The sequence below is a fragment of the Octopus bimaculoides genome, chromosome 8, assembly GCF_046866305.1.
Source record: "Octopus bimaculoides isolate indiv1 chromosome 8, ASM4686630v1, whole genome shotgun sequence".
Classification (NCBI taxonomy): Eukaryota; Metazoa; Mollusca; class Cephalopoda; order Octopoda; family Octopodidae; genus Octopus; species Octopus bimaculoides.
This window is the reverse complement of record NC_142935.1, coordinates 60,139,262-60,166,761: the sequence shown is the minus strand read 5'-3', so window position 1 is coordinate 60,166,761 and position 27,500 is coordinate 60,139,262. Positions and strand designations below refer to the sequence as shown.

General features: G+C 40.5%; 1 protein-coding gene across 4 annotated transcripts in view; it reads right to left on the bottom strand.

The window, feature by feature from the left end:
- LOC149134422 (membrane metallo-endopeptidase-like 1) overlaps nucleotides 1–27,500 on the bottom strand; it is a 238,691-nt gene that overhangs the window by 184,109 nt on the left and 27,082 nt on the right. For 2 of the 4 annotated variants that reach the window (XM_089356558.1, XM_089356556.1), the window contains exon 3: nucleotides 17,088–17,120. The exons of the other annotated variants lie outside the window; for them this stretch is intronic. In XM_089356558.1, coding sequence (XP_089212684.1) covers nucleotides 17,088–17,120 — 33 coding nt within the window. The remainder of the gene's footprint in view (nucleotides 1–17,087; nucleotides 17,121–27,500) is intronic. 4 annotated transcript variants of the gene reach the window in all.

The window sequence follows — 27,500 nt, the reverse complement described above, 5'->3', positions numbered from 1 at the left end:
CTAGAAGAACGTTTATAATTATGAAAAAGCCGTAATTATAACTAACCGGGTTTGAAAACCATTACATGTTACAAATAACAGCCAAAACCGCTATAAAGCCATTTCATCACTCATATCATTTCCCTTCACAATTAAAACTGTCTCTAAAGTCGATATTGCAATAGGGAATTAACTACTTATTTTGAAGTTGTGGATTCTATTTGTTATGTCCTCGCGCAGACAGTTTTTCTTGTGAAGAGAAATAATATGAGTAATAAAATGGCTTTATAGCGTTTTTGGCTACTATTCTGAGTGTCAACAATTACTGCATGTTTGACATCTTGTTTACCGATAACATGTTCAATTTTGGAAGGCCAACCATGTATTTTGTAGTGGATCGTGTCATCTATACTCTTCCATACAGTGAAGAAACATATATGCTATGTGTAGACTAACTGTAACCCAAGAAGTAATGATACAAATTTAAGGTCACCAGAATTATTACATATATAATCCTTATATTTGATGAGTCTTAGCAGTAGTTCCATTGGTTCATAAGTCTCATTAAACCAGCAGTATGTGCTACAGACACTAAAGTCTTTTTCATTGCTGTTCTGCAGTAATACTCTTTTAAATCTAGCTTTACTAGAGTCAATGAATAGTTGCCTTTCTATTCAATCATATCAAAAGCCAATCCTTTCCATTTGGCCACTGATGTCGTGGCAGGATCAAACATTTTCTTCCTGTATGCAAAGTGATGAAACTTGCCGATAGCTATAACAGAAATGAGAAACTAATGATTGGCTGATGAAAATTCAATTTTTTGGTGTCTGGAACCGAGTAACTCTGCTTTTGGTAATTCCCAGTTGGGCACTAATTCATTTAACACCCGCTTGACTTAACAAATATGAGGAACTAGTTGCACATGAAACATATAAATCACGTTTTCCTATTTATTTCTATATGTCTAGCAAAATCTTCAGGTGAACTGTTGCCTTCTACAATCTCCCTATTTAACTGTTACGTAACGACGAAATATTGGGCCGTAATTATGCTCTTGACACAGATCGAACTTTGTATAATATTATCAAACTTTGTATAGAGATATAAAAAATTGCTTTCACCTTAAAAAGCAAGTTTCATATTACTAGCATTAAGTCAATTTAAACCAATTTTACCAAGCGATTTGGATTTTACACAAATTTTACCAAGTGATTTGCATTTTAACCCAAGATTTCGATTATGATGAAAGAATTTCTTTATGGATTTGAACTCAACTAACAAAAATTAATTAGGAACACCTATTTGGTGTTCTGTAACAAAATATTTGTTGGCTCGTATAATAGACTTAAATTAATGCAGTCGATTTGCTAATACAGCAAATCAGAACAAGCATTCATTCATACACTCACACTGCAGAACAGAAATATTCATGAATATGAAGTTTCCTAACAATGAAATATTGCAATACCAGTTAACAGTGTTACCTATTAACGTGTACTATTACTTTTTATAACATGTATTGGCTTGGCTTACAAATAATATTTGAAACATACGGGAGTGAGTCAAAAAGTAAAGTAATGCTATTTTGTTAAATTACCACCACAGGAATATGTGTCATACATCAAAATGAAACTGGTCCTCTCTGGATCACATCCCTACTTCTCATCATAGTCAACGTTTCTCTCAATTGCAGTGTTCCACCTACAAATGAGAGCATGTATCCCTGCCCCGTAAAATTTTGTTCACTGTTCTTTGAGCCACTTCTTCACTACAGTTTTCACTTCCTCGTCAATGGACTATCATCTCTTTGGTCCCATGGAAAATGGTTTGAGAGGCAAACATTATTCCAGTGACGAGGAAGGGAAAACTGTACAGTCAACAGAATTTTACAAGACAGGGATACATGCTCTCATTCAAAAGTGAAGCATTGCTATTGAGAGAGAAGGTGACTATGTTGAGAAGTAAGGATATGATCCACAGAGGACCAGCTTCATTTTGATGTATGATACATGTTCCTGTGGTGGTACTTTTACCTGTCCTACACAGAATGGCATTAACTTTTGACACAACCTCGTGAGTGCAAGTTCGAGTGAGCAATTTACATAGCATCTACGAACTCTAGGCATAGGATGTATCATTGATACCTCTATCGGGAGAACATTGGTATAAAATTTAGAATTAAAGAAATTACTGTGTGCAGATTAGTAAATATAGAATCTTATATACCTGAATATAAAAGTATGCCTATATATATATATATATATATAAATTTAAAGAATAGAGTAAACGCGTATTATAACTGCATACTTTTATTCCGACATATGTTTCGAAGACATTAAAATCGAATATCCCTGAGGAGAAGTTTACAGTTTTAACATCGCCGATTCCTATGGATCGCATAAATTGTAATTCTTCGAAACATATGTCGGAATAAAAATATGCAGTTATAATATGCGTTTACTCTATTCTTTAAATTTATATATACTCAAATACCCAAAATATCAAGGAGTTTCTACCTCATAAACAGGAGTTACACCACGGTAATTTTGTGATATTTGCTACCCCGGTATCTATTAACCATTTTATTTTATCCGAGTTATTTTTTACTTGGTGAAAATAAATACATATAATAATAATATATATATATATATATACGCAAACATAAGTGAATATATTTCTAAATAAACATATAAACACAGCAGAGCTCCGTAAACGGACATGCTCATTTTGGAAAATAATGAGAGGATATCGATGTAGGGTGAAGAAGCGAGCCATGAGTTGAGTCTAGGTCTCACGGACATGTTCATAACTGGAGAGCCGGCGTGCGTAGAGTGAGTAAAACTGGAAGTAGGGGATGAGGAGTTTAGTGTTGGTAAGTTAGGCAGAGAAGTTGAGATAGGGTGGGAATCTGTGTTTGTAGTATTTGGAGGTGCTAACGGAAATGTCAAGGAATTAAACGGAGGAGTTGGAGTTAGTGCCGGACAATTCTGGGGCAGAATGGAAAGACTAGACAAGATGTTTGTATGAGAGTGAGAGCGTGTGAGGTACTGTCGTCGATATAATGATCGTATAGCTCAATAGTAGTATTAGTTGTTGCAGTTTTCAGACTCTCTCGTTTTGCTATAGCTGTCATGAAGACAAAACAGGGTTTTAATTGCAATCAGTGCAACAACTGAAAACTAAGCAAGAGTTCCAATTTGAGAATTCAATGTCTTGTTATTTTACGACGTATATGCACATGTATGTGTGAGTGTGCATGTGTGTGAGCATGTGTGTGTGTTTGTGTGTGTGTGTGTGTGTGTGTGTTTGTGCGTGTGTGTATGTATGTGTGTGTGTGCGTGTGTGTGTGTGTGAGTGTGTGTGTGTGTGTGTGTGTGTGTGTGTGTGTGTGTGTGTGTGTGTGTGTGTGTGTGTGTGCTAGGACCATGTTGCTACTTTCAAACCTTAGGAAAATACCTTTCCAGCTGATTATCGATACACGATCTGTCTCGGAAATATACTGCGAGCAAGGACGCTTTCTACACCCTACGATATACGAGGGGTGTTTGAAAAGTTTTCAGCCTAACCTAGAATCGGGGCTGCTATATAGTTGAAACAATTTTTTGTTAGCTTACATTAGACGGGAATGTGCCTCAACAGTTTTAGCAGAGTCCATTAGTTAGAAGAAAAAGTATGTTGTAGAATGCATTCTGATAATCTGCGGATGTGAGTTAGAAAATAGTGAAAGTTAAATAGGTTCTCTCGGCGAACAACGAAATCCTAGCAAAAAACATATATACACGCAAGCACGGGTACATACCTGCACAATTGATTATAATTGGTGTTACTGATTCCGCTTCCTCTACTTAGTGAAAAAAGAGAAATCCTTAATGATGAAATGGTAGCAGTAAACGTATACACATACAAGCGCGGGTGCATACTTGCACAATTGGCTATAATGTGGTTATAATTCGAAATATAGTTTACTATATACAAGAATGTATCTCATAAGTTTTAGCAGAGTTCATTATTTAAAAGGAACAAATCTTGTTGAATGCTTCCTTACATTACGCTATATATAATTGGTGCGATGAAAAATGAAGTGTGGGACGGTGTGCCACCCAACAAGCCACGTACTACCACTGACGCTTTTGTCTTTACCTTTCGACTTCCCTTACGGTGTCATATTTTCTCTCAACATTTACGCTACTTTTTTCTATCTTTTCTCGGACACACTCAGAGGCAGGCAGCCCCTCTCCATCCTTATTTTCCTATTGAATTGGCAAAGAAAGTTGTTTACCAACCCTCGGCTGGAGATGAAGTCGCATGTCCCTGTTCCTCTGAAACAGATAGAGCGCCTCATAAGTAGACACCTGTCCCTCCACAAAAAGTAGAAGAGCAATCGCTCCATCTTGTTTACCTATCACGGTCAAGTTGTAGGTAATCACAGATGCGATAAACACAACTGCAACCTCCACCCTCCATTTCAGGGACAACCACTGTTCAGACCAGATCCGAGTTAAGGGAGCCATCCTGTTCGCCACACCTCGCTCCAGTTCTTCTCTACCTGGAGATCTGGCCTGCTACTGCTACAAATATAGGATATGGTCTGTTTCTTTAATGGGTAATCAGAGAGCAGCAAGAAAGAGAGATGTCCACACTATCACATATACGGTGACTATCAGCAATAAGGATTGTCAATCGAAATATTATGTTAGAAAGAAGATGTATAAATCTGGGTAAGTATATAGATATATCGATAGTGAAGAACTTACAAGACTTTCGAAGAATTTGGGTCGTATTTATTATCATTGATTCCGAAATTTAAATGGAAAGCAGAAACATATACTACTACTGTTATTTCTGTAGTTCGCTTATGGGATAAATTGCAATTTTTAGACATTATTCAACACTGACGTCGTTGTAATATACATTAAATCATTGTAATGGCAGAATAAATAAATAGTGAAATATTGATGTTTTCAAGAATACACATATATCTTGTAGCTATGTATGGTACAACATATATAAAAGTATCCATCATGTTTTCAAATTGCAAATCAACATAGTGAAACCGACGAAAGACTGGATTTTCTTAGAAGAACCTTTAAGGCAAATTGATTCCGCTTCCTCTACTTAATGAAAGGAGAGCAATATTTAAGACATGGAGAAGCATTATAAAAATCATTAACTGCATTATTTGCAAAATCCAGGAATGTGATCTTACTGACATCTATGGTTGCACCAGAACTCGATGTTCTTCCATCCCTTCAATTATCCAGTAGATACAGATATTGATATTATTTGGAGCATCCCTGTCGGAACCAGTTCGGAATGAGAATCAGTCGAATGCTGAATTCATCATCTAGAGAGGTAAGTGTTTGTTTCTAATCCTTTCGCTCGGGTCCACCACACACATTCTTTCACCATGGCCACCAGAACGATGAAGAGTGACTTGCCTTCTCGGTTGAGGGAAGGTGGCGAAGCAACTGCCACAATAGACACGGCCGACAGGCGGACTCGGCCCACACGTGACAGCAGCCGTTCGGCATAATCCCACAGGCCCGAAATGGTTGGACACTGCACGAGTGCGTGCAGAACGGTTTCGTCGCTCTGATCGCATCTCGGACAAGTCGGTGCCTTGTGTCTCGAAACGCGCCTATAGAGCTTATCCCGAACAGGTAATGCTTCTCGATAGCACTGCCAGATCAGGGATCTTTGTTGATTGTCCACCGGCCCCAGCCCGAAAATGTCCTGAACAGGCAGTCAGGTGTTCCTCGTCAACGCCCACATTCTGCCCTAGAACGTCGTCGCACCTCCTCTCCACTAATCCTCTATAGAACGCCATTGTTATAATGAAGTCGAACAAGTTTGATCCCGGACTGCAGAGGTGCTTGAGATCAACGTGACACTCGCGGTGACATTAGCCTAGCCTCTGTCTCTGTTAGATTCACGACTGCATTTCGGCCAAGGACTGCATTTCGGCCAAGGTCACGAGCTGCGGCAAAGCGCGCCGCACAAACGGCGATCACACCTGTTTCCCGTCGTGTATTAAGCGCCGGAAATGTTGCAGTTTCAGCGCATGCCTGCGCATCATCAACCGCGCCATGCCTATCCCTCCTTTTAGCAGGTGTTGACAGCAAATGGATCGCCGAAGCATCGGAAAGCTTCCCTTCCACAAGAAGCGGAAGATTATGCGTTCCAGTTTGGTGATGGTAGGTTCGGGACAAAGCACGACGATCAGACGGTATTCATTGACGAATGCGACGCTTGCGTTCGACACCTCCACACGACCTTTTAGGGATAGCTTCGTCTCAGTCAATTGAATGGGTGAGAGTGGCCACCCTAGTCGTTCTAACTGGTCTGTCGGTCCAGCGACCCACGATGGACACGCTGTTGGACAACATGGGCTTGCTTCTCCATGTGCCGAACTGCAAACCCACGGACTTTTCCGTGTGCATTTCTGCTCCCGTTACCGCTTCGTATTCTTTTAGTGTCTCGCCGACCTGATGGATGTCTTGTGGCTCGACTCCATGACGATGACTGTCGTCCGCGTATGCAGACACGCTCCACCCGCATCTCATAGGATACCCCTCAGTGTCGCCAGCTTCCAAAGGAGTGGCTCATGTGTCAATACATGCAGGAGCGACGGACCAAACGCATGATGTTAAATGGGATGGATAGATGACCATTTACGCGAACTACCGAGCGGATGTCGCTGTAGAAGTCAACGATCCAACCGCAGAAGATGAGACTGAAAGCAACCGGTTTAAGGACAGCCTCCAAGTAATGATGGTCTACCCTATCGAAAGCTTTTGATTTATCAGCGCCCTACCCATGCCAGAATGCTTAACTACGCTGTCTATGATGTAGCACATCAGATGGAGGTTGTCGTGGATACTGCTACCCGGCATGGCGCACTTTTGCGCCTTGTCGACTAGTTTCTTGATAACAAGCGCCAACCTCTCGGCTAACACCTTGGCAAAAATTTTCAAATCTGCGTTAAGCAGAGTGATGGGCCTGAAGTTATCTATGACGTTCCCTTCTTTGGATCTTTCTTAAGCAGTGCCACTGCTCTTCGCTTTACGTAGACGAGGGTTACTCCCGTTTTGCTGCCAGTTCTAAGTACCTCTTCTACTTTCTTAACTAGGTCTCCCTGTATTCTATTTCGTTCTAATGCTAGGGCCTTACTGTAACAAACCAGTTCTGCTTTAATTGCTTTCTTTAGGGCATACCACCATCTGTTTTTGATGATGGCACCCGACAATGCTCTCTTAACTAATGTGCTAATCCGGTCCCTGTAAGCCTTGGCGTGCCGTGAACGACTCGTTCAGCTTCCAGTAACTGAGATCCTGCCTATGTGTCTTATCTCAGTCAAGTGTACAAGTCACAAATTTGTGGTCTGTGTAGTTGACTATATGGAATTGCGGACAACCTAAACTATCCTTATCCACTGTCCTACAAAATACTCTAAGTACGATCTGGACGACTCGATGCGGTTGCCTCATGACCACATTGGCACATTCGGGTGGTTCAGTTGATACCTGTCAGATGGTTGGAAATGTCTCAGCAGGTCTTTGAGGCATTTGCATCCCCTCCTATTACTATCTCTGCCCACGTAGTATAGATGCGTGTCCAGAGTAGTATCCCAATCCCACAATAAAAGTAATGGTCCAAACGTTCCCAGGAAAACCTCTAGACGTCGCAAGAAATCTAGCCGACCTGTTAAGGACGGTACATAAACCGTTATCAGGCTAAAAGCACACACATTGCTGCTATCGACATGCAAGACGACCAGCCTACCCTCCGCGTCTAGGAAAAGTGCTCTTACTTTGAGGTCCAGACTCTTCCGAAGAAGCACCATAGTAACACCTCCGCCTATTCTCGGTAAACACTGAGAAAAATAAATGTCAAAATGTGCGCCGAACATGTGCTGGAGTGCCTGCAGGCTGTGGAGTCTGGTCTCACTGATGACTATGATATGAAAATATTGTGACTGATATCGTTTAACAGGTAGCCTTGTTTTCAAAGCGATCCCAAGGCACGTACATTTATACTGCCTATTTTGAGCATGTTCCTATCGAAAGTTGTGTTTTACAAACAAAAGGAAGACGAAAGAGAGAGAGAGAGAGAGAGAGAGAGAGAGAGAGAGAGAGGGAGAGTGAGAGAGAGTGAGAGTGAGAGAGAGAGAGAGAGTCACTTCCTTACGAATTTTCTTTGTTTTTCACCTCACAGTCTTCCCCCAGAAGGATTTTGTATAGTTTTTTTTTGGGACAGGTATTTTCGAAATCTCCCAACTGCATCAGAGTAGAGAGATTTCAGGATGATGTGTGTATTCTGTGTTATGAGTATGATTTTAATGTGTTGCAGTGTTATTGGGCGTGGGTGATTCTTTATTTTGGTATAATTTTCTGTTATGTTGGTGTTTGACCTAATGTATTCCATTAGGTCTGGGTTGTTGGTGTTTATGGCTGTCAAAATTGTTGCGGGGTTTGTTGTTAGTGTGTTTGTGTTGATGCTTTTGTTTTCTGCGGGTGTTTTGGTTTCGGGAGTGGTAAACCTCCCTACTTTGTTTGTCTGCTTCTCAATTCTATTTTTTCACTTTTTCTCCTTCCCCCTGTGGTTCCTTGCCAATCCTCTGTGTCGTCTTCATCTGACGACATGTCGGAGGAACCAGAAGGTGGGAGGGGAAGTGTATTGGGTCTATTTCTGAGCGCGTTGACTTTGTTTTTGGTGTTGGTACAGGTTGGTAACACTTAGGATGTGGTGTATAGGTTTTTTTTTTTTGGTGGTGGGTACGAGTCATTTTGATTTTCTCTTCCTCCTTTGAGGTTGTTGTTATTGTTGGTAGTGTTAGTGCTGATGATGGTGTTGTTTGTGTTCTTGGTGGCGCTGGTGTGGGTGTTTTTTGGTTGGGCTCACTTGTTGGTTGCTGATGTTCCTTCATTTGTTTGTAGAGCTGTTTAATTAGTTGTGCACATGGCGGTGCCGGTTTTTTGCTCGGTTTTTGGTTTCCTTGTGGTTGTTGTTGTTTTTTTCTGATCTTGCCGTTGTTGTTGCTCTTGTTGGTGTTTCTGTGCTTGTGGGCAAGTAGTGTGTTGTAAGTGTGCTTTGCTACCACAAACGTAGCAACGTGGATTTCTGCCTTCGACGGCCACATCTAAACTCGAATCATCTCTCAATTGGATTCGATGTGGAATTGTTTCGAAAATCATTGGATTAATTTGAGCAAGATTTTCGTTTCTTGGCCGATCCAGTTTTGCTGGTCCACGACAGCGATTTCCAAGATATAAATTTCGTCCTCGATGTCATAGCAAATGGCAGACACGAGCCATTTTATTTCTATTTCAGGATGCACGTTCTTTATTTTAATTGTTGTGACCCTACGACCAAGGAATGTAGGGATCATCAGTAAATTTTGAAATTGGAAGGACTTTGTGGAGAGGTCCTTGGCCCTTTCTTCACTGTCGAATCGAACTTCGATCGTGGCAAATCTATTTCCCTCGTGATAGTCTTTAAAGGCACATATAGGCCTGAAACAATTTTCAACATTTTCTTGAGTGGCCCTTTTCGAATAGCCTTGTTTTTAAGTTGCATATCCTCTAAATAATTCTTTTCTTTTCGATTTTTTCCGTGATGCATTGTGGTATCTGTAGTTGTACTCTGAGGTCGTCTGTTTTTAACATTGCTTTACAGGCGAGCAGTTCTTCTTTGGAACAGCACATGACTGTATTTTTTTTAACGTTAAGGCTGCGGCAAAATTGTTTTCTGTATTCGTGTTGGTTGTGGTGGTCATGGCGGTAGTGGTGGTTGCAGTAATGGAGCCAGTGGTTATAGTAGTTGAAGCATTCGTGCCTTCTAAGGCCTGTGTGTGTTCACGCGCAACAGCTTTGCTTTCAACTTCCTTCGCCTCTAGCATTGGTACAGGCAGGAAGTCTGTCTCACGGTTTCGCTTAACCATATTTGTTTAGAAATATGGCAAAAAAATCGAAGAAAACAGAAAAGTAAATAAGTTTGAAACTGCCCTCACTTGAAAACAGACTCAAACGAAAGCTGGGTGCTTTACACACCTTGTGCGCAAAAATTGAATCAAAATGTGTGCAATAAAAGGCCGAAATGGGGTTAATTGTGGAGCCGATACGAAATCACGTCAGTAGATAGATAGATAGATAGATAGATAGATAGATAGATAGATAGATAGATAGATAGATAGATTTCTTTTATTAGCCACACAGGGCTCAACATAGTTAGGACAAATACAACGTAGAGTTTTTTCTTTTCGATGGGGACGAAAAAAAAAATTAAATGTGGATAACGATGAAAAGGCATCGAGAAAACCTTTGGGGTATGTACAAAAAAAAATGAAAATATTACAAAAACTTCCCAATAAATGGGGAGGTTATCCGTGGAAAGAAAAACCTACAAAAAAGACCACGGTAGCCTCGGTCCTTAATGTCACAATTTGTAAAATAAAATTACTTTTATTTATGAAAGAAACGTAAGTAACTCTCTGCTTACAAAATGTTTACTGTTTCATAGAATCATGTTCAAAGTGGCCTCGTCATTTAATACGTGCCATTCTTGCTACATGTATCCATCTTTTTTCGAAACATTTGCTAGACAATACTTGCCTCTCTACTCTCACCTTCCTTTTCAAGTGATACTTGAAAAAGTTGATGAGAGATTGACCAGAGAGAAAAGTGTTTGTCTCTAATCCTTTCAGATGCGTCCAGCAGATTCATTCTTTCGCCATAGCCACAAGTACGATAAATACAGCTCTTCCTTCCCGTTTAAAGGAAGGAGTCGTGATGATATTGACGATAGACTCGGTTGATAAAGCGACGCGTCCCACACGTGACAGCAGTCGTTCAACATAAGCCCACAGGTTGGAAATGGTTGGACACTGCACGAGTCCGTGCAGAACGGTCTCGTCGCTCTGACCGCATCTTGGGCAGGTCGGCCCCGTGTTTCTCGAACCATGTCGGTAGAGCTTATCCCGAACGGGTAGCGCTCCTCGGTAGCACTTCTAGGCTAGGGATCTCTGAAGTTATCCATAGGTCCCGGCCCGAAAGTCGTCTTGAACAGGCGGGTCAGGTATTTCTCGTCGACGCCCTAACCCTAACTTCCCTCCACTAATCCCTTATAGAATACATTTGATGTGATGCAGTCGCTCAAGGTCGACCCGGGGCAGCAGAGCTGCTGGAGAGCAACGCGACGCTCGCGGTGCCATTCGCCTAGCCTAGGTCTCTTCTTTATCCACGACTGCAGCTCGGTCATGGAGACGAGCTGCGGGAAATCGCGTCGCACAAACGGCGACCACACCTGCTCACCCTCGTCTACGTAGAGCCGGAGATGTTGCAGTCTCAGCACGTGTCTGCGCATCATCAACCACGGCATGCCCAGCCCTCCTTTCAGCGGGTGTTGGCAGCAAACGGATCGCCTGACCAGTGGAACGCTTCCTTTCCACAAGAAGCGGAAGAGGATGCGCTCCAGCTTGGTGATGGTAGGGTCGGGACAAGGTACGACGCTCAGGCGGTAGTTGAATACGGACGCGATGAACACGTTCGCCACCTCCGCCCGACCTTTTAGGGACAGCTTCCTCTCGGCCCATTGCTGGTAGAGAATGGCTACCCTAATCGTAAACTCGTCCCAGTTCTTCTCCGTTTGCAGGTCTGTACCAAAGCAGACTCCGAGCAACTTGACCGGACCGTCAGTCCAGCGACCCACTACTGAGGCGCTGCCGGACGATATCGGCTTGCTTCTCCAGGTGCCGAGCCGCAAGCCGACCGATTTTTCCCGGTTGATTTTCGCTCCCGTCACCGCTTCGTAGTCTTTCAGCGTCTCGCCGAAAAGCTCGATGTGCTCGTGGCTAGACGTTATGACGGTGACGTCGTCCGCGTATGCCGACACGCTCGTCCCGCACCCCACTTCTCGCTGGATGCCCCTCAGCGTCGCCAGCTTCCGCAGTAGTGGCTCGAGAGTCAATACGTATAGAAGCGACGAGAAGGGGCATCCCTGACGGACCGAAGTGCAATGTGGAAAGGTCTTGATAGGTGCCCATTGACGCGAACTACTGAATGGATGCCTTTGTACAAAGCAGCCATCCAGCCGTGGAAAACGGGACAGAAGGCGGCCGCTTCGAGGACGGCCTCCAAGTATCGATGGTCTACCCTATCGAAAGCTTTGGATTGATCCAAATTGATCATGGCTCCACCCATGCCAGGTTCCTTAACTACCCTCTCTACGATGTAGCGCATCAGATGGAGGTTGTCATGGATGCTCCGGCTCGGCACGGCGCACGTCTGCGCCGTGTCGACCACTTTCTCGATGACAATCGCCAACCGCTTGGCTAACACCTTGGCCAAAATTTTCAAATCTGCATTAAGCAGAGTGATGGGCCTGAAGACGTCCCCCTTGTTTGGGTACTTCTTTAGCAGTGTTACCGCACCTCGGCTCACAAAACTGGGAATGCTCCCGTTCTGCTGCCAGTTGCAGTACACGGCCGCCAAGACGTCTCCAAACAAGTCTGGCATACAGTTGTAAAGCTCGTAGGGCAGACCATCCAAACCCGGAGATTTGTCCGTCGAGCAACCCGCCATCGCGTCCCTCACCTCCTCCGCCGTGATGACCCCCTTCGCAGCACTCCGCCTCTCTTGCCGAGAGTCGTGGCAAGCTGTGCAGGTAGGCACTAAAGTCCATCCCTGCCTTCTCGCTCGCCACTCCTCCCGAACAGTCGGGCAAAATGCCGCTGAAACGCCTCGCACATCTTGCTCGGCTCGAGCAATTCGCGCCGCTGTTCGTCTACCAGAGATCTAATGGTGGCTCTGTTACCTCGCTGCGCCTCCGCCACCCGGGCCTCTCGTGCGGCTCCAACACCTTCATTCCTCAGAGCACGCATCCTTGCCCTGACAGCACACCCTTCGTGTTTAGCATTGAAGTGTTGGTCGAGGACCAACCTCGCCGCTAAAACGTCGGATGCGATGCCGCTTCGCAATGCCTCTTCTAACTTTATCACTAGCTCCCCCTCTACTCTGTTCCTCTCTACAGCTAGTGCCCTGCTATACCTTATTGCTTCCGCCCTTACTGCTCTCTTGAGGGCAAACTACCATTTGTTGTTGACGATTGCTCCCGTCAAAGCCCTCTTTACTAACGTGCGAATCCGGTCTCTGAAAACCTGTCTCGACGGGAAAGATGCGTTTAGTTTCCAGTAACCTGGGCCCTGCCTATGTGCCTTATCTAAGTCTAGCGTACACGTCACAAGTTTGTGATCCGTGTAGCTGACTATGTGGAACTGTGGACATCCTAAACTATCTCTATCTCTTGTCCTACACACTATCCTATCTAGATACGATCTCGACGACCTAATGCGGTTGCTCCAAGTCCACGTTGGCACATTTGTGTGGTCGAGTCGGTACCTGTCAGACAACTGGAAGCGTCTGAGCAGGTCTCTGAGGCCTTTGCATCCCCTTCTAGTTTTGGCACTCAACACGTAGTCTAGATGCGGGACAACCAGTCTACCCTCCGGCTCCGTAAATATCGTCTTTACTTGGAGATCCAGACTCTTGCGAAAAAGAACCGCCGTGCCACTACTGCCCATCCTCGGCAGACAGGGAGAAAAATAAATGTTAAACTGTCCGCCAAACATGGACTTTAGGGCCCGCGGTTCATGGAGTCTGGTCTCACTAATGGCTATGATATCCAAATTGTGTGACTTGATGTCATTTAAGAGGTACCCTTGTTTCCAAGGGGACCCCAAGCCACGCACATTTACATAACCAATCTTCACCATGATTCTATTTATACGTGTGCTTTAAAGCACAACAGGAAAGGAAAAGACAGCTACTTATTGTTTGCAAGTTTTGTTTCCTCCTTGGATTTTTCACCAAGGAGGCTATTGTACAATTTCTTGCACAAATATTTTTGACATCCCCCTACCGAGTTGGGGTAGAGGCATTTTATTTTGTGGTGCAATGCTGGTGATACATGGTAAATTTTAAAGTGTTTTGGCGGTGTTGTGTGTGGGTGGTTATTTGTTTTGATGTCGTTATTTGTGATGTTTGTTTTAGAGTTGATGTAATTCATCAACTCTGTGTTTGTACTGTCTATTGCTGTTAGCATTGTTTTTTGCATATTACTATTGGTGTTAGGTGTATTTTCGGGAGATCTGAATCTCCCTTCTTTGTTTGTGTTTGCATTTTGTTTTGTTTTCTTCTTACTGCGCTTCCTCTTTCTTTTCGTAGCTATTTTCCACTCCTCCCCACTCTCTTCATCCGATGATGAGAGTTCTGAGGAGTCAGAAAGAGGTAACGGCAAATTTTGTGCGTCTGTGTGTGTTTCTGTGAGTGTTTGTGTTGCTGTTTTTGTTGGTGTTGGCTGCTTGTTATTTGTGTGTGGTGTATGTGATATGGGGGAGGGAGAGGCAGGTTTGGAATTTTCTTTTTTTTTCTCTTCTGTTTTTGCAGTTTCTGTTGTCTTTTCTGTTGTGGTTATTGCTGATATTTCTGTTGTTGTTTTTTGTGTTGCTGGTGGTGTTGGTAGTAAAGTTTTTCTGTTGAGGGTATTTGGTAGTTGCTTCTGTTGTTGTTGTTGTTGTTGTTGTTGTTGTTGTTTTTGTTTAGCGGCCAGAGGGCAGTCCTTTTTCAGATGTGCCTCGCTGTTGCATAGGTAACAGCGAGGTCGCCTGCCCTCTACCACCACATACAGCTTGTGGTCCTTTGCCAGTCTAATGATTGGAGGAATTTTCTGTGAAGCCTCCTCCGTGATGTGGAGAAGGATTTCCAGATTTTTCCCTCCCCAGTTCTTTTCCTCTACGACTGAAATCTCCAAAATATTTGCCTCCTCCATTTCGGGGCATACGGCCGATATCAGCCATTGGGTGTCCACTTCTGATGGCACATTTTTTATAATTACTTTGGTCACTCTCTGTCCAAGATAACTCGGTATCATCACCAAGTTATCTGTGCGGAGAGAGAGTGTCGAAAATTGCTTCGCTAAATTTTCATTTAAGAATCTCACCTGTACCGTTCCAAATTTTCGTCCCTACGTGACATGCTCTTGATGAGCCCATACGGGTTTAAGGCAAATCTCGATCTTCTCTGTGCTAAAATTTTCTACACGTGAGGTTTTTGCGTTTACCAGTATATAAATGATGCATTTTTTGTTTTTTTCTTTCTATAATTTCTTTTGGAATGTTTATCTTAACATCATCGCCTTCTTTCGTAAGAAGGGATTTTGCGTCTTTAATTTGTTGTTGTGTGAATGTCACTATTGTTCTTTTTTCCTTTATAGCATCTGCGAAATTTGTTTTTGTTGTGCTGACGGGCATGTTCTTTGGAACATTTTTGTTTATGTTGGTGTATGTACTGCCTGGTTCAAAGGTGGTGGTAGTGGCAGCAGAGTTTGTTGAACAGGTGATGGTGTCAGTGCTGACGGCCGATAAATTTGCGTCCTTGCTGTTGTTGTTGTTCTTGTTGTTGTTGTTCTTGTTGTTGTTGTTGCTGGTGGTGGTGGTGCTGCTAGTAGTGGTGGCGGTGTTAACTTTTATGTTGTTGTCACTGGTGTTAGTAGATGGAGAGACTGCGTTAGTAGCAGTCGCCTCCGATCCAGATTTCCGCATAGTTTTCATGGTGGTGGTGGTGGTGGGGGTGGGGGTGGTGGTGATAGGGCTGTTAGTAGCTGTAATCGCCGTCTTTGTGACGTTTACAGCAACTGCGTTCCTGTCACTGTGTGAGCACGCGCTACTCTGTTCTTTTTTCTCTTCTGGCATCTGAAGCTTCGGGAAATGCTCATCAAAAGAACAAGAAAAGCGTTCCAAAATTATGTTTCTGGACATTTTTCAAATGTCGAGAAAGAAATTTTTGTATTTTGCTAGGGCTGAAACTGCCCCTGGGGGCCAATTCCTGCCTTTGAAGATACACAGAAATGAAGCCTAGGTGCTTCGCAACAAAAATATTAAAAATTCCAACAAAATGTGGACAATAAAACGTCAAATAAACGTTTACCTCTGCAGCTGATGTGACAGCACGTCCGTCAGATAGATAGATAGATAGATAGATAGATAGATACATAGATAGATAGATAGATAGATAGATAGATAGATATACAGGCAGATAGACAGATAGATATATCGATAGGATATGTCGGTAGATATGTAGAGACATACATACACACATACATACATACATACAAACATACATACATACATACATACATACATACATACATACATACATATATTCGTACATATATACATTCGTATGCATCTACACATTTATACATATATATTTTATCTATAAAGCTGAATTTAATTTTAATTTTTTATAAATTGATTTTAATTGAGTTTTTACCTGTAATTATGGATTTTGTCCCTAATATTATTATTATTATTATTATATATATCTATATATATATATATATATATATATATATATATATATATATATATATATATATATATATATATTTAGATAGCTAGATAGATAGATATACAGGCAGATAGACAGATAGATATGTAGAGACATACATATATAGACACATACATGCATACATACATACAAACATACATACATACATACATATATTCGTACATATATACATTCGTATGCATCTACACATATTTATACATATGAATGCCCGCACATATATTTTAGCAACATATGTAGTCTAAGTATGTGGGCTTAATTGTTCCTCTCTGCATATATATGCACCTCGTTGCGAAATTACTGGTTTATCACATAGTTTAGCACATGTTCAAAATATGGAACATTTTCTTCTTTCGGAATCTACAAACTTACAATTCCATGTGCTTACACATACATACGCACTCACACTCAAACACATATATACATACATACGCACACGTGCCCAAACATGTACGTACACTCACACACACACACACACACATACACTGACACACATGTATACAAAATTCATGCCGCGTTTGGTTTACGGGAATGTAAAATTCCGGGGCTGGGTAAATAAGAAGTGTCTGTATATCACGTTAAGCTCTGCGATGGGATGATAGTATACACTAAAAGAAAGGCGACAAAACTATTTCTATAATGATATTTATATAACAGGTGTCATAACAAAGGGGCATTTAAATATTTCAATAAAGTTATACTTACTCGATATCAGCCATCTCGGCAATATTCACTAGCCTAAAATGTAAAAATAAATTTGAAGATCTCATTTTAGCTTTCCTTAGGCTGCAGTAACATTTCGAGTTTGTTATTTAACCAAAAAGATTTTTCAAGAATGAAGCAGACATAACACTCTACATCAAACAGATAATGATACGCAAATCTAAAATTTAATGTAATAATTTAGTTTTATGTTTCGAGCCCTAAGATGAAAATATAAATTTACAAGTTGAAACTGACGACTCTTAAAGTACACAAATTACTAGGGGAACACAGCGAACTATGTAGGAGGGGATGCTAAAAGGTTTCGGGTATTACAGGTATAGCGAAAGAGCTCTCTGGAGAAGCAACATGCCGATTATTTTTATAGGATTTACAAAAACTGAAAGGCCACTACAAAAAGTGAGCAAACCGACAAGGGAATATTTTGAATATAATCAGCATTAACTGATCTAAAGCCATATAATTTTAATCACCGCCTCGTATTTAAAACCGAAATGAAATGGTAGGCTTGACTGTATATTACTCTTAATCACTCATTATTACATAGGCAATTGGCATTCCGAAGATATTTTAATATATTTCTCTTTGCTAACACTCTTCAGGGCGTTCTTCACACATTAAAATTCAAGATCTACGATGCAGTATTTTATTCAAATAGAATTAGGTTTTATTTCAATTTGTGGAATTTATTTTATTCGCACAGTCATAAAATATTATTGAACGGGCATAACGGCTAAAACCTATGACATGTGTATCAGATGTTATTTTGAATTCTACAAATCATCCTCTCCACTTCACACCATTTGACTATGTAACATATGGTAACGAACACGCATTAATTTCCAGTAAACTTTCTCATATATAACTCACAATATATATTATGTTGGTGTGCGTGTGTATGTATATTTACACACCACTTATTCCCACATACACAACTCTACATTTGTCAATATATATGTTCACGAATTTTCCTGTATATATATAAATATATAGATACAGTTAAAACTATATCTATCTTTCTATCTATCTATCTATCTATCTATCTATCTATCTATCTATCTATCTATCTGTCTATCTATCTATCTATCTCTATCATGGACGGACGGTAGACACATCGGCTCCGTAAGTTTTGCCTTTTTTGCTTCTAAAAAGTTTATTTCTCAGTAATATTTTATATACAAAAGCTGTGCAACAACTGACATATTCAGTTGTGCAACTTGTTTGCACGGGAAATCTGCCCTGTGTGGCGAATTCTCCATTTTTGTTAAATTTATTTTCGGCTTTCTTAGCCATTTTATTTTGAGATTGGCGATTCCAAGCCATGTGACGAACGCCGGTCTGTTTGGCCATTCGTACGCAATAACCTTTCCTACTCTGCCTTCCCCACAACTTCACGAAGGAGGGAACAAAGGAAGTAGCACACAAACAGGTGCCAGTGTTAGCATGAACGCTAACACCGCCACTACCATCAAACCGTCTCAAAGGCTATGACCTCAAAGACAAACAACAACACCACCACCACAGCTTCGCCGTCAACTGCTACAACGGACACTTCCGCCACCACCACAGCCTCACCGTCAGCTACTACAACCGACGCATCTGCCACCACTACAAACAGCACCACCACCAACACCACCACGAATTTTGCAGAAGCATTGAAGCAAAGAAAAACACTTCTACATTTCACACCGGAGCAGAGCAAGCAGACCAAAGCCCTCTTAACAGAAAAGGGTTCAGGTCTACAACTAAACATACCACAAAACACCATAGAGAACACACGAATGAGAACAATAATATACAAAATCTTAAATGCCAAAACGCGCAGACCAGAGCAAGCACCCCAAGAACTTATTGAAATTTGTTTACGCCCGATTTGGGATTTCCAAAGATATGTAAACTGGTGGAATAAATATGCCACAATCCAAGTTCGCTTCGATAGCGAAGCAAAAGCCAAAGAGCTGTCGACACTCACACTACAGTCGGACAAACTAATACTAATTCCGACCTACCTTGGGCAACGTGTGACCAAAGTTTCAATAAGGAATATCCCTCCTGAAATAGAGGCACAATGGCTTTTATCCGCCATTTGTTACCGTATGGAAGAGGACTTCAACATCCTCGAGTATGCCACTTACCAGGAACTAAAATGGTCCGGAAAAAGGATCGAAGTATTGCTCCAAATCAATGAGAGTCATGTAAACAACATCCCACACCATATTGATATGCCAGACGGCCATATTCTCTAACTAGTGGTAGAAGGCAGGAGGCCTCGCTGCTACCTGTGTGGCAGAGAAGGGTACCTCCGAACTAACTGCCTAACAACAAAGAAAAATCAACAAGAGCAAGAACAACAACCACAAGGAAAGAGTACAAGGAAAAAGGAACCTTTACTACCCACACCGCCATCAACACAGAAAACAAGCAATGAGACACACACAACAACACCAACAAACGAACATAAAACAGCATCCGGAAAAACACCTACAACAACAAGAACTAAAGAAACAGTTAAACCAAAAGACAATACAAAAACTGATCCCACTTCCCACACATCACATACACCACAACCAGAAAGTCAACAACCAACAACAACAAAACCAACAACACAACCACTTACACAAACAAACACAGATCCACACGACATGCCCCTGCCCCCTTCCGATTCCTCGGAACCTTCGTCGGAAGACGAAAGTATTGAGGACTGGCAAATAGCCCAGAAAGGAAGGAGGAAGAGGAGCAAGAAAAGAAAAGCAAACACAAACAAAGCAGGGAGATACACAACTCCCGAAAACACTCCAGACACCAACACAAGCATACACAACAACAACACAAGCAACAAAACCGCAAAAGTAAGCACACACACAATGCTCACTGCCATCAACACAAAAAACTCAGAGTTGATAGAATACATCAACACAAAAACAAACATAACAAACGAAGACATAAAAACCAGCAACCACCCGTACACAACACCGCCAGAACACATCAAAATACTTCACATTACACCAACCCTGCACCACACACTAAAATCTATTTTTCCAAAGGCAGTTGGCAAATGCCAAAAATACCTGGCGAAAAAACTGTACAAGGATCTCCTCGAAGAAAATCCGAAGCAGGAGACAAAAACTCTCGAAGGGTAAGTGACTCTCCTTAAAACTCTCACAGTCACATTAGAATTATGCTCAAGATTGGTTGTGTAAATGCGCGTGGCTTGGGGTCTCCTTGGAAACAAAGGTAGCTCCTAAACGACATAAAGTCACACAAACTAGAAATCATAGCCATAAGCGAGACCAGACTCCATGATTCGCGGGCCCTAACGTCCATGTTTGGCAGACAGTTTAACATTTATTTTTCTCCCTGTCTGCCGAGAATGGGCGGTAGTGGCACGGCGGTACTCTTTCGCAAGAGTCTGGATCTCGAAGTAAAGACAGTATTCATAGACCCGGAGGGTAGATTGGTTGTTCTGGATGTCGATGGCAGCGATGGGTGTGCCTTTCGACTCATATCAGTATACGCACCACCTTTAACAGGTAGGTCGGATTTCTTTCGACGTCTAGAAGTATTCCTAGGAACGTCTCGTCATAGACAGAAACAGAGTAGAGGGTGAACTAGTTAAGAAACTAGAAGAGGCAATTGGAAGTGGCATCGCATCCAACGTTTTGGCAGCGAGGTTGGCCCTAGACCAACACTTCAACGCCAAACATGAAGGGTGCGTTGTCAGGGCTAGAATGCGTGCTCTAAGGAACGAAGGTGTTGGAGCCGCGCGAGAGGCTCGGGTGGCGGAGGCGCAACAGGGCAACAGAGCCACCATTCGGTCTCTGGTGGACGAACAGGGGCGCGAACTGCTCGAGCCAGGCAAAATGTGCGAGGCCTTTCAGCGGCACTTTACTCGACTGTTTGGGACGAGTGGCGAGCGAGAACGCAGGGTGGACTTCAGTGCCTACCTGCACAGCCTGCCACGACTCTCAACAAGAGAGGCGGAGTGCTGCGAAGGTGCCATCACGGCGGCGGAAGTGAGGGACGCGATGGCGGGATGCTCGAGGGACAAATCTCCGGGCTTGGATGGTCTTCCCTACGAGCTTTACAACTGTATGCCAGACTTGTTTGGAGACGTTTTGGTGGCGGTGTACTGCAACTGGCAGCAGAACGGGAACATTCCCGGTTTTGTGAGCCGAGGAGCCGTAACGCTGCTGAAGAAAGATCCAAACAAGGGGGACGTCATAGATAACTTTAGGCCCATCACTCTGCTCAATGCAGACATGAAAATTTTGGCCAAGGTGTTAGCCAAGCTGTTGGCGCTTGTCATCGAGAAACTGATCGGCAAGGCGCAGACGTGCGCCGTGCCGGGCAGGAGCATCCATGACAACCTCCATCTGATGCGCTACATCATAGAGCGGGTAGTTAAGGAACCTGGCATGGGTGGGGCCCTGATCAATTTAGATCAATCGAAAGCTTTCGATAGGGTAGACCATCAATACTTGGAGGCTGTCCTCATGGCGGCCGGCTTCGGTCCCATTTTCCGCGGCTGGATGGCTGCCTTGTACAGGGGCATCCGTTCGGTAGTTCGCGTCAATGGGTACCTATCAAGACCATTCGACATTGCACGTTCGGTCCGTCAGGGATGCCCCCTCTCGTCGCTCCTGTACGTATTGACTCTCGAGCCACTACTGCGGAAGCTGGCGACGCTGAGGGGCATCCCGCGAGAGTTGGGATGCGGGACGAGCGTGTCGGCATACGCGGACGACGTCACCGTCATAGTGTCTAGCCAAAAGCACGTCGAGCTTGTCGGCGAGACACTGAAAGACTACGAAACGGTAACGGGAGCAAAAATCAACCGGGATAAGTCAGTGGGCTTGCGGCTCGGCACCTGGAGAAGCAAGCTCATGCCGTCAAGCAGCGCCTCTGTCGTGGGACGTTGGACTGACGGTCCGGTTGAGTTGCTCGGGGTCTGGTTTGGTCCAGACCTCCAAACAGAGAAGAACTGGGACGAGATAACGAGAAGGGTGGCCACTCTAGCCCGGCAATGGGCCGAAAGGAAGCTTTCCCTGAAAGGTCGGGTGGAGGGGGCGAACACATCTACTACCGCCTGACCGTCGTGCCTTGTCCCGACCCAACCATCATCAAACTGGAGCGCATCCTCTTCCGCTTCTTGTGGAAATGAAGCGTTCCGATGGTTAGGCGATCCGTTTGCTGCCAACACCCGTTAAAAGGAGGTCTGGGCATGCCGTGGTTGATGATGCGCAGACACGCGCTGAGACTGCGACATCTCCGGCTCTACGTAGACAACGGTGAACAGGGGTGGTCGCCGTTTGTGCGGCGCGCATTCCCGCAGCTCGTCTCCATGACCGAGCTGCAGTCGTGGATCAAGAAGAGGCCGAGGAAGGGCGAATGGCACCGCGAGTGTCGCGCTGCTCTTCGGCAACTCCAACAACCCGGGTCAACCTTGAGCGACTGCATCACAACTAACGCATTCTATAGTGGATTAGTGGAGGGAAGGTACGACGACGATCTCGGGGCGAACCTGGGCGTCGACGAGGAATACCTGACCCGCCTGTTTAAGACGACCTTCGGACCGGGACCTATGGACAACTTCCAGAGATCCCTGGCCTGGCAGTGCTATCGAGAAGCACTACCCGTTCGGGATAAGCTCTACAGGCATGGCTCGAGAAACACGGGGCCGACCTATCCGAGGTGCCGGCAGAGTGACGAAACCGTTCTGCACGCACTCGTACAGTGTCCCACCATTTCCGAGCTGTGGGCTTACGTCGAACAACTGCTATCGCGTGTGGGACGAGTTGGTCTATCAGCCGAGTCTATCGTGAATATTGTCGCGCCTCCTTCCTTTAAACGGGAAGGAAGAGCTATTTTCATCGTACTTGTGGCTATGGCGAAAGAATGTGTATGGTGGACGCGTCTGAAAGGTCTAGAGATAAAGACTTTCCTCTCTGGGCAATCTCTCATCAACTTCTTCAAGTATCACCTGAAGAGGAAGGTGAGAGTAGAAAGGGAAGTCTTGTCTAGTGAATGCTTCAAAAAAAGATGGGTGAATGTAGCAAGGATGGCACGTGTGAACGACGGAGCCATCTTGAGCATAACCTTATGAACTAAAAAAAAAAAAATCCAAGAAAAAAAAAGAAAACAAAAAGGCAAAAGAGAGTCACTTACTGTTATAGTTTCTTCAATGAGAATATTGACCAAGGTTACCGTGGTCTTTTCCGTAGGCTTTTCTTTCCACGGCCAAACCTAAACTGTCCTCCCCTTCTTCTACACGAGAACATTACTGTGTGATACACGATCCCTATTGATCGCCCTTTTTTTTTTTGATCCCTTTTGATCGAACTACCCCCTTTTCCTTCCTACGATCCCTTTTGATCGACCCCCCTTTTTTTTCTTCCCCTCACAAAAAGAAAAGCTCTACATTGTATTTGTCCCATCTTCGTTGAGCCCTGTGTGGCTAATAAAAGAAATGTATCTGTCTGTATGTCTGTCTGTCTGTCTGTCTTTTTGTCTGTCTGTCTGTCTGTCTGTCTGTCTGTCTGTCTGTCTGTCTGTCTGTCTATCTACCTATCTATTTATCTATATATCTAGCTATCTCTCTGTCTGTGTATTATGTATGTATGTATGTATGTATGTATGTATGTATGTATGTATGTATCTATCTATTTATCTATCTATCTATCTATCTATCTATCTATCTATCTATCTATCTATATGTACATACATACATACATATATATATATAGTTTTAGGGAAAATAACCAAGTTTCAAGATCTCATCGATGGAAATCCACTATCACATATAGAAAAATTAACAATTAAAAGCACAATAAATGAGTATAATATAAAGCAAAGTAAATATCATAAGATAAATATAATAAAATGTGACACGTTTATCAGATGTTATTTTGAATTCTACAAGTTATTCTATCCACTTGACACCCTTTGTCTATGTAACATATGGTTACGAACACGCATTAATTTCCAGTAAACTTTCTCTTATATACCTCACAATATATGTTTTGTTTGTGTGCGTGTGAATGTATATTTACACACCACTTATTCCCACATACACAATTCTACATTTGTCAATATATATGTTCACGAATTTTCCTGTATATATATATAAATATATAGATACAGTTAAAACGATATCTATCTATCTATCTATCTATCTATCTATCTATCTATCTATCTATCTATTGTCTGTTTGTCTGTCTGTCTATTTGTCTGTCTGTCTATTTGTCTGTCTGTCTGTCTGTCTATCTATCTATCTATATATCTATCTCTCTGTCTGTGTATTATGTATGTATGTATGTATATATGTATGTATCTATCTATCTATCTATCTATCTATACATTCATATATATATATATATATATATATATATATATATATATATATATATATATATATATATATATATATATATATATATCTGTGTGTGTGTGTGTGTGTGTGTATATAGTTTTAGGGAAAATAACCAAGTTTCATGAACTCATCGATGAAAATCCACTATCACATATAGAAAAATTAACAATTGAAAGCACAATAAATGAGTATAATATAAAGCAAAGTAAATATCATAAGATAAATATAATAAAATGATTACAAGTGTTTCATAACTAATTTTCAAATAGAAAGCAAATTTTAATCGATATAATTTTCTAATTTATAATTAACGTTTATTGTTTTTTATTTAACTTTCAATTTTTCGTTGATTATGGATTTTACAGGTAGGATTGAGCCACTGTTTTGGAATTCATCTTTGAAAGATATCCCCATCCCATCTAGAAAGGAATATATTTTGAAACTTATTAATAATATTAAGGACTTTATTATTAGAATTAAATGGAAAGCTTATTTTAATAATAATAATCATAATATTACTAATGTTCATGATGCAAATAATTTAAATTACATTAATTCTAAATTTAAATCTAGAAAAGAACCACCGTATAATAGGGATTTACAGAATTTAGAGGATAATATTTGGAAAGTAGTGAAAAATATTAAATTTCATAAATATCCAAATAGACATAATGATTATTTAAGAAATTTAGCCATTAAAATTAAACAATTTAGAAATATGGATGGTATTATTGTCCAATCTGATAAAACTAGGAACCTATATAAACTAGATGTAAAACTATATGATTATTTATTAGAGAAAGAAATTAATAAAAAAATATAAGATAGTTCCAGATAATACTTTATATTCGATTAATAAGGCCTCTAAATTAATAATGTTTAAATATGAACTTGATAGTAAGACAGAACCTTATGTACCGATGCACCCTAGAATTACTTTAAAAGACCATAAAGATAATTTTTATTCTAACCCTAAAGTTAGGCTTATTTGTCCTTGTAAGTCAGATCTAGGTAAATTAAGTAAAATAATTTTAGATAAATATATTAATAAATTAAATGGAATTAATTATCTTAAATTATGGAATAGCACAGTAGATACTTTAAATTGGTTTAATAATATTAATGATAAAATAGGTATAAATTTATTCAAATTGATATTGATAATTATTATTCTTCCATAAATGAAATTGTACTAAATAAGGCCCTAAGTTTTGCTATGAAGAAAGTAGGTATGACTTCCGATGAAGTAAATGTAATTAAAATGGCTAGGAAATCATTGATTAAATATGATAATAAATTGTGGGCTCGGGAAGATACTAGAGATTCTTTCGATATACCAATGGGGGCGCCTGATTCAGCACAGGTAACTGATTTAGTAGGTATATATTTATTATCTGAACTTGAACTTGAAAACTTAAAATTGGAGGGTGGTTTATATAGGGATGACCTTTTATTACTTACTAAAAATTGCACTAATAGAAAACTACTATTTATAATGAGTATTTTAACGTTAATTATTTAGATGCTAATTTTAATTTATCTACTGGTAATACCCAACCTTACCATAAGATTAATGAAAATATTAAATACATTCATGCTAAAAGCAATCACCCACCCTCAATTAAAAATCCTTAACATTTACTATAGGGAAGAGAATATCTTTACTATCTTCTAATATAGAGATTTTTGAAAAACATGCACCTTATTATAATAAAGCCCTTCAAGAAGCGGGTTATACAAATAATATAAAATTTTTTAATAATCCGAAATATTTTTATAATTTTAGTAATAATAATTATAATAATAATAAAGACCTTTTTAATAAACATAACTTTTATACTCATAATAATGTCTTCTTAGGTAATAATAAGAATAATAAGAATAATTGGTATTATGATAATAAATTACCTAAACATAATCTTAATTTTAATGGAAACAATTTTAAATATTATTTTATTATTTTAATTTTTTTAATGATAATAATAAATTTAATAATACCAATAATAAATTTAATAATTCAAGTTAAAACTAACATTATTAATGAAGTTTTAAAAGTTATTGATTTATTCATTAGAGATAATAAAAAATATCATTATATTTTTTCTAAAAATAATTTTGGGGTAGGTTATTCTACTACTAATAATGTTGCTAATATTATCTCTTCTTTTAATAAATTTAGTTAAATAAGTATCATAAATTTAAATTTAATAATTATTCTAATATTAATGTTGATAATAATAATGTTGACCAGGATATAATTAATTGTACATGTTTAGATAAAACTAAATGTAATTTCAATAATAAATGTAATTTGAACGATGTAGTGTATAAATGTATAGTGAAATTATTGAATGAAAATAAACATAACGGTTATAATTTAAATAAGATTTATATAGGATCGACATCTAATAAAATTAAATTAAGAGTAGCTCAACATATGCACTCATTTAAGAATAGAAATTTGATTAATTCTACTGGCCTCAGTAAATATATTTGGGAACTTAAATCTAAAAATATTAACTATATTTTAAAATGGGAGTTAGTTTGTAAAGCTAAATCCTATCATATAGGTAATAACTTTTGTAATTTATGTAATAATGAATTTAAAGAGATATTATTTCATAAGGATAATAATTTATTTAATTCTTTTGATGAACGAAAAATAAAATGTAGACATAAACTACTTTATTTATATAAAAACTTTAGCTAATGATTTTTTATTTATTTTTTTATATGGGTATGTGTATATGAATGAATATATGTATATATATGAGTGTGCGTGTTATAGTCTATATGCGTTAGTATGTATGTATATATGTTTACGTATGTATTTATATAGGTTTAAGTATATATATATGTGTTTGTGTTTATATATGTTTGTGTATGTGGAGTGTATATTTGTATTTACATGTATGTACATATATATATATATATATGTATTTGTGAGTATAGATGTATACTTATATATATTGTGTGTGTGAGTGAGTGTGTGAGTGTAATTTTGTTTTATAATATTCCTTATTTAT